Below are 7,497 nucleotides of genomic sequence, written 5' to 3'. Positions count from 1 at the left end.
GGCATGTCTTATTGTTATTTATTAGAAAATACCTACCAGACATTGAGGAACAGTTGGGTGGCTTAACTCCAACTTAGTCAGTGAAAAAGGGAGCCACAAACACTTCACAATTAAAACATGTCATGGAATAGGTATTCAACCGTTACGTACATAGTCCTGATACTTATAACAGACTCTGGAGTAGTGAACCAACTCCCAATACTTAGAACAAACCCTGGAGTAGTGAACCAACTGTGACATGTAAACTCCTGATACTTAGAACTGACTCTGGAGTAGTGAACCAACTGTGACATGTAAACTCCTGATACTTAGACCAGACTGTGAAATAGTGAACCAACTGTGACATGTAAACTCCCGATACTTAGAACAGACTCTGGAGTAGTGAACCAACTGTGACATGTAAACTCCTGATACTTAGAACAGACTCTGAAATAGTGAACCAACTGTGACATGTAAACTCCCGATACTTAGAACAGACTCTGGAGTAGTGAACCAACTGTGACATGTAAACTCCTGATACTTAGAACAGACTCTGAAATAGTGAACCAACTGTGACATGTAAACTCCTGATACTTAGAACAGACTCTGGAGTAGTGAACCAACTGTGACATGTAAACTCCTGATACTTAGAACAGACTCTGAAATAGTGAACCAACTGTGACATGTAAACTCCCGATACTTAGAACAGACTCTGGAGTAGTGAACCAACTGTGACATGTAAACTCCCGATACTTAGAACAGACTCTGGAGTAGTGAACCAACTGTGACATGTAAACTCCCGATACTTAGAACAGACTCTGGAGTAGTGAACCAACTGTGACATGTAAACTCCTGATACTTAGAACAGACTCTGAAATAGTGAACCAACTGTGACATGTAAACTCCCGATACTTAGAACAGACTCTGGAGTAGTGAACCAACCGTGACATGTAAACTCCCGATACTTAGAACTGACTCTGGAGTAGTGAACCAACCGTGACATGTAAACTCCCGGTACTTAGAACAGACTCTGGAGTAGTGAACCAACTGTGACATGTAAACTGATACTTAGAACAGACTCTGGAGTAGTGAACCAACTGTGACATGTAAACTCCTGATACTTAGAACAGACTCTGGAGTAGTGAACCAACTGTGACATGTAAACTCCCGATACTTAGAACAGACTCTGGAGTAGTGAACCAACTGTGACATGTAAACTCCCGATACTTAGAACAGACTCTGAAATAGTGAACCAACTGTGACATGTAAACTCCTGATACTTAGAACAGACTCTGAAATAGTGAACCAACTGTGACATGTAAACTCCTGATACTTAGAACAGACTCTGGAGTAGTGAACCAACTGTGACATGTAAACTGATACTTAGAACAGACTCTGGAGTAGTGAACCAACTGTGACATGTAAACTCCTGATACTTAGAACAGACTCTGAAATAGTGAACCAACTGTGACATGTAAACTCCCGATACTTAGAACAGACTCTGGAGTAGTGAACCAACTGTGACATGTAAACTCCTGATACTTAGAACAGACTCTGAAATAGTGAACCAACTGTGACATGTAAACTCCCGATACTTAGAACAGACTCTGGAGTAGTGAACCAACTGTGACATGTAAACTCCTGATACTTAGAACAGACTCTGGAGTAGTGAACCAACTGCGACATGTAAACTCCTGATACTTAGAACAGACTCTGAAATAGTGAACCAACTGTGACATGTAAACTCCCGATACTTAGAACAGACTCTGGAGTAGTGAACCAACTGTGACATGTAAACTCCTGATACTTAGAACAGACTCTGAAATAGTGAACCAACTGTGACATGTAAACTCCCGATACTTAGAACAGACTCTGGAGTAGTGAACCAACCGTGACATGTAAACTCCCGGTACCAACTGCGACACTCCCGACACTTAGAACAGACCCTGGAGTAGTGAACCAACTGTGACATGTAAACTCCCGATACTTAGAACAGACTCTGAAATAGTGAACCAACTGTGACATGTAAACTCCCGATACTTAGAACAGACTCTGGAGTAGTGAACCAACTGTGACATGTAAACTCCTGATACTTAGAACAGACTCTGAAATAGTGAACCAACTGTGACATGTAAACTCCTGATACTTAGAACAGACTCTGGAGTAGTGAACCAACTGTGACATGTAAACTCCTGATACTTAGAACAGACTCTGGAGTAGTGAACCAACTGTGACATGTAAACTCCTGATACTTAGAACAGACTCTGGAGTAGTGAACCAACTGTGACATGTAAACTGATACTTAGAACAGACTCTGAAATAGTGAACCAACTGTGACATGTAAACTCCCGATACTTAGAACAGACTCTGGAGTAGTGAACCAACTGTGACATGTAAACTCCTGATACTTAGAACAGACTCTGGAGTAGTGAACCAACTGTGACATGTAAACTCCTGATACTTAGAACAGACTCTGGAGTAGTGAACCAACTGTGACATGTAAACTCCTGATACTTAGAACAGACTCTGGAGTAGTGAACCAACTGTGACATGTAAACTCCTGATACTTAGAACAGACTCTGGAGTAGTGAACCGACTGTGACATGTAAACTCCCGATACTTAGAACAGACTCTGGAGTAGTGAACCAACTGTGACATGTAAACTCCTGATACTTAGAACAGACTCTGGAGTAGTGAACCAACTGTGACATGTAAACTCCCGATACTTAGAACAGACTCTGGAGTAGTGAACCGACTGTGACATGTAAACTCCCGATACTTAGAACAGACTCTGGAGTAGTGAACCGACTGTGACATGTAAACTCCCGATACTTAGAACAGACTCTGGAGTAGTGAACCGACTGTGACATGTAAACTCCCGATACTTAGAACAGACTCTGGAGTAGTGAAACCGACTGTGACATGTAAACTCCCGATACTTAGAACAGACTCTGGAGTAGTGAACCAACTGTGACATGTAAACTCCCGATACTTAGAACAGACTCTGGAGTAGTGAACCGACTGTGACATGTAAACTCCCGATACTTAGAACAGACTCTGGAGTAGTGAACCAACCGTGACATGTAAACTCCCGGTACTTAGAACAGACTCTGGAGTAGTGAACCAACTGTGACATGTAAACTGATACTTAGAACAGACTCTGAGTAGTGACCAACCGTGAAATGTAAACTCCCGGGTACCCGACACTTAGAACAGACCCTGGAGTAGTGAACCAACTGTGACATGTAAACTCCCGATACTTAGAACAGACTCTGGAATAGTGAACCAACTGTGACATGTAAACTCCCGATACTTAGAACAGACCCTGGAGTAGTGAACCAACTGTGACATGTAAACTCCGGATACTTAGAACAGACTCTGAAATAGTGAACCAACTGTGACATGTAAATTCCCGATACTTAGAACAGACCCTGGAGTAGTGAACCAACTGTGACATGTAAACTCCCGATACTTAGAACAGACTCTGAAATAGTGAACCAACTGTGACATGTAAACTCCTGATACTTAGAACAGACTCTGAAATAGTGAACCAACTGTGACATGTAAACTCCTGATACTTAGAACAGACTCTGAAATAGTGAACCAACTGTGACATGTAAACTCCTGATACTTAGAACAGACCCTGGAGTGTGAAACCAACTGTGACATGTAAACTCCTGATACTTAGAACAGACTCTGGAGTAGTGAACCAACTGCGACACTCCCGACACTTAGAACAGACTCTGGAGTAGTGAACCAACTGCGACACTCCCGACACTGAAAACAGACTCTGGAGTAGTGAACCAACTGTGTGATGTAAACTCTAGAACAGACTTAATTAAAAGTAATGAATTTGTCGATTGCATAAAAACAAGACAAGGACTGACCAAAACAAGACAAGGACTGACCAAAACAAGACGAGGACTGACCAGAGTCCAATAGTCTCTCCAAGGAAAGGTTGGGTATGTAGAAGCAAAACATAAACTTACCGGTATTGAATTTCTAAGGTAGGCTTACTTGTAACCATAAAATCAACAACAAAAATATCTATTCTAAATGCAATATGCTTCATTTAGAGCAGTAAAATTTCATTTCGTGTGTTGAGGTAGAGAAGTCGTCATTGAGGGGACGTCAAACGATTGAGGTGACGTTACTGATATTGGGTAAACTCCATGAATAGACATCTAACGTAACGCCGCCAGCCTTGCGGTATCTTCCTGGACTCGACGGACAGTGAACTGATAAGGCTACGTAATCTGCCACCTTTCTTTAAATGCACACTTAACTTTCCTGGATTGTGGTATTACAATGGCTGTTTTATTGGTGCTATCTGCCCTAGCCGTGACCGGGCACGCAATAGCAGAGAAGGATTATAAGAATCTCCAAAACCAGGTTGTATCGTTACAGGGAACTGTCCAACACCTCCTTACCGAGTTGGGAGATCTTCGTCAGCACCACACTCAATTGGAGTATAAATACAATACTCTCTCGGATGAGCTCAGATACATTAGGTAACCATGTCGGTTAAATAATGAAAAGGGACAGTACAAATGTAGGAAGTCAAGATGTCTAACGTCTGGTGTCGGGGACAGAGGAAACTCGGGCTTGTACAAATGTAACTTAACTGTACATTAACAATTTGAGTATGGCCTAGATGAGCACTGGAAGTACCAAACACAAACAAATGTTTCAAATAAAAAACAGATAAACGGATAATAAAAATGTACTTCTATAAATTATATTGATTTCTGTAGATATATATGTTACGTTTCTCTACAATGATATTAGTACCACCAATAGCTACATATACATGTATTGTACATGTTTGTTAAACCAATCTTTCAATGACACCAATATTATGATTCTGTGATAACAGCGTATCATTTTCATAACTACACGGTGTAGATTACTTTTTTCAGAACACATCCTCGCGAACTCTTACAAGAGGACCTGTGGAATCACCAGCCAAGCAAACGTTTGAAAGAGCCAGAGAGACATGCCTACAGAAACACACGTATGTGAGCAACTACCTTAAGCTGTTTTGATTTAGTTCAGAGGTGTTAATTACGAATTATATCGGTAGTAACAAATCAATGTTATGTTTATACATACTCCACAGTTTACCGATTTCTTAAAAATCTAAAGAACTTTCATTTACCGACATAGACATCGCAAACTGGTGCATTTTCTGACTTAGAATCACTTCCCTTTGCAATAAAAAAATTACCTTTCATTTTAATGTTGTGCATACAATTTCTGGGTAGTAGCGCTAGTATTCGGTTTATTGTTTATTATTTGAACTTATATATTTTTTAACAAATATCGAATAGTTCCTTTTGTGTGGGTAGTTTGATGTTCACTTCACCATTTAACATAGTCATAGGAGTGGACCGAGTACATCTGTAGAAAGATTTACAGGACATCGCTTCAAGCTGTCACTGGCATTTATATAACTGTGGTCCTTTGTGCTGTAGCCACCAAGGGCCAGAAAGGAGATAACGGTGACATCGGTAAACCAGGGCCAAAAGGAGACAACGGACTTCCGGGATTTAACGGGGACGATGGACTTGATGGTAAACGTTTGGCCGCAGATTCCATTAACCTCTATTGATAGCCAAATATATAGGAATGCGCGTGATGCTAAGAAATTAATTTTGTTCAATCCAAGATTATGTTGGTCTTATCTTTGTTTCTATATTTAATGATTGTACAGGCACCCAGGGCCAGAAAGGCGATGTTGGTGTCCGAGGACCTAAAGGGGATAACGGACTTCCGGGACTGAACGGAGACGATGGACGTGATGGTATGAGACAGAACTGTGCTTGGTTAATAATGACATGTCTCCCAAGCTCGTTGCCCGTCTGTCATGGTCATCATCCCGTCAAATGTTGATCATTTTCTGTCTATGTGATAACACCATTTTTTAGCCAATAGAAATGCTTGTTTGCGACAGTATCTGAATTTGTTGCGTTGAAATTGTTTTGCAGGATCAGAAGGTGCCAAGGGAGAACCGGGCAAAAGTGGACAAGGTTAGAGATTCTGTCATCCGAAACGAAAGTAGACGTTTTATTTATTATAAATACCCGGCAAACAATGATGGGTTTGAAACGGGCATCATAAAACAATTAAGTCCAGGTGGATCTTGGCACTCACCATTGAATTATCTTTATTGGTTCCATGTCAGACTGATTTTTTTTCTCTTGCTTTTCCCAACTTTCCCTCTTCGTTTTAATCAATGAACACAAAGAAAGATCTAAAAGAACTTTCCGAGAAATAGCGAAGACAATTTCAACTGATAAAATCCAAGATGGCTGCTTGCTGGCCTTTGAGCATGCACCAGTAGGTAGGGAGCCAACATATGAAATCTGAAAGAGCAAAACCTTTCTGAGAAAAAATTACTGCTTTCAGCTATTTTGTGTTTGCCGATCAGACTAAAAACTAATGGGGAAAACTTTGGACTAAGTGGAAGCTACATACTAGGTTTTAAACCTTCCTGCACTCTTCAGAAAAGAGCGATAACAAAATTAAATTGGCAAAATCCAAGACAACAGCACGTCGGCCATTTTTCACCGGTCTAGACTCATTATTGAATGGGCACAACTGTATACAGCTAGGAACCAAGGGGGTCTACAAGTACAAGGATTGTCTACGGACAGGCGAATTTACCCCATCCTGTCAAACGTGGATGTACATGTTCGCACGAAAGATTTCATCCGAAATTCACAGCAAACTCAATATTTTTTCGTCCGCACGCAAAATTGTTTCGTCTGAACGCAATATTGTGATTTTATTCGAGCACACAACTAGCTCAGTACATGCATTATTTCGTCCCCACGCAATAACATAATTTCGCCCGAGCTCAGTATTTCACTAGAACGCAAACTTACTCAATATTATTTTGTCAGCACAATATGTTTCATCTCAACGCATTATTTCATTCAAACACACAACGAATAGTGTTATATTGTTCGCATACAATATTACATCGTTCGCACGGAATACTTTTTTATGTTGTCCATTTCAAGCCACCGTAGTTTATAAAGCATTTGTTGAAATAAATTATTAACGTTATAAATACTAATCTATATATTCGACTTTCAATTATCTAGCTTCAAAGGTGGGGTTTTCTGCCCGGATGTCTCACAAGCTACAACTGTTAGGCGGAATGGTTCGTGTACTAAAATTTGACCTAGTTGGCGTCAGTCATGGAAGTGATTACAATCCAACATCCGGGGTGTTTGTATGTGGTATCCCCGGAACTTACGTCGTCACGTGGGCTTTAGAAATAGGAACAACAACAACAGTGAGTTCTAGTTTGATGAAAAACGGATACGAAATTGGACGTTTGACAGTTACTGGGTTAAATGGTGTTTCGAACACGGGCTCCCAAATTGCTTTGGTCACTCTCGATGTGAATGACCACCTATACATCAGTGCGACACCCAAATTTCCCGGTGTTACCATCGAAAACAGCTCATCATTTACATTGTTTCTACTTTATAAATAAAGCCCGATATT

At 40.6% G+C, this 7,497-nt stretch overlaps 1 protein-coding gene across 1 annotated transcript; it reads left to right on the top strand.

The window, feature by feature from the left end:
• The first annotated feature begins 4,274 nt into the window (after nucleotides 1-4,274).
• Nucleotides 4,275-7,497, top strand: LOC117341319 (otolin-1-like). Its single transcript, XM_033903174.1, has 6 exons — nucleotides 4,275-4,490; nucleotides 4,899-4,993; nucleotides 5,454-5,552; nucleotides 5,693-5,782; nucleotides 5,967-6,008; nucleotides 7,089-7,497. Exons 1-6 carry the CDS (start codon nucleotides 4,288-4,290, stop codon nucleotides 7,484-7,486), a joined length of 927 nt encoding a protein of 308 aa, XP_033759065.1. The 5' UTR covers nucleotides 4,275-4,287; the 3' UTR covers nucleotides 7,487-7,497.

Source organism: Pecten maximus, chromosome 2 (genome assembly GCF_902652985.1).
Source record: "Pecten maximus chromosome 2, xPecMax1.1, whole genome shotgun sequence".
Classification (NCBI taxonomy): domain Eukaryota; kingdom Metazoa; phylum Mollusca; class Bivalvia; order Pectinida; family Pectinidae; genus Pecten; species Pecten maximus.
Note: the sequence above shows the minus strand (reverse complement) of the source record. Positions and strands in the feature narration are given on the sequence as shown.

What these genes read in the sequence shown, in the direction of transcription:
- LOC117341319 (XM_033903174.1), top strand. Translation starts at nt 4,288, where the DNA reads ATGGCTGTTTTATTGGTGCTATCTGCCCTAGCCGTGACCGGGCACGCA. An exon ending in GATGAGCTCAGATACATTAG is followed by an intron (nt 4,491 to 4,898) that starts GTAACCATGTCG and finishes TACTTTTTTCAG; the next exon opens with AACACATCCTCGCGAACTCT. An exon ending in CGGGGACGATGGACTTGATG is followed by an intron (nt 5,553 to 5,692) that starts GTAAACGTTTGG and finishes ATGATTGTACAG; the next exon opens with GCACCCAGGGCCAGAAAGGC.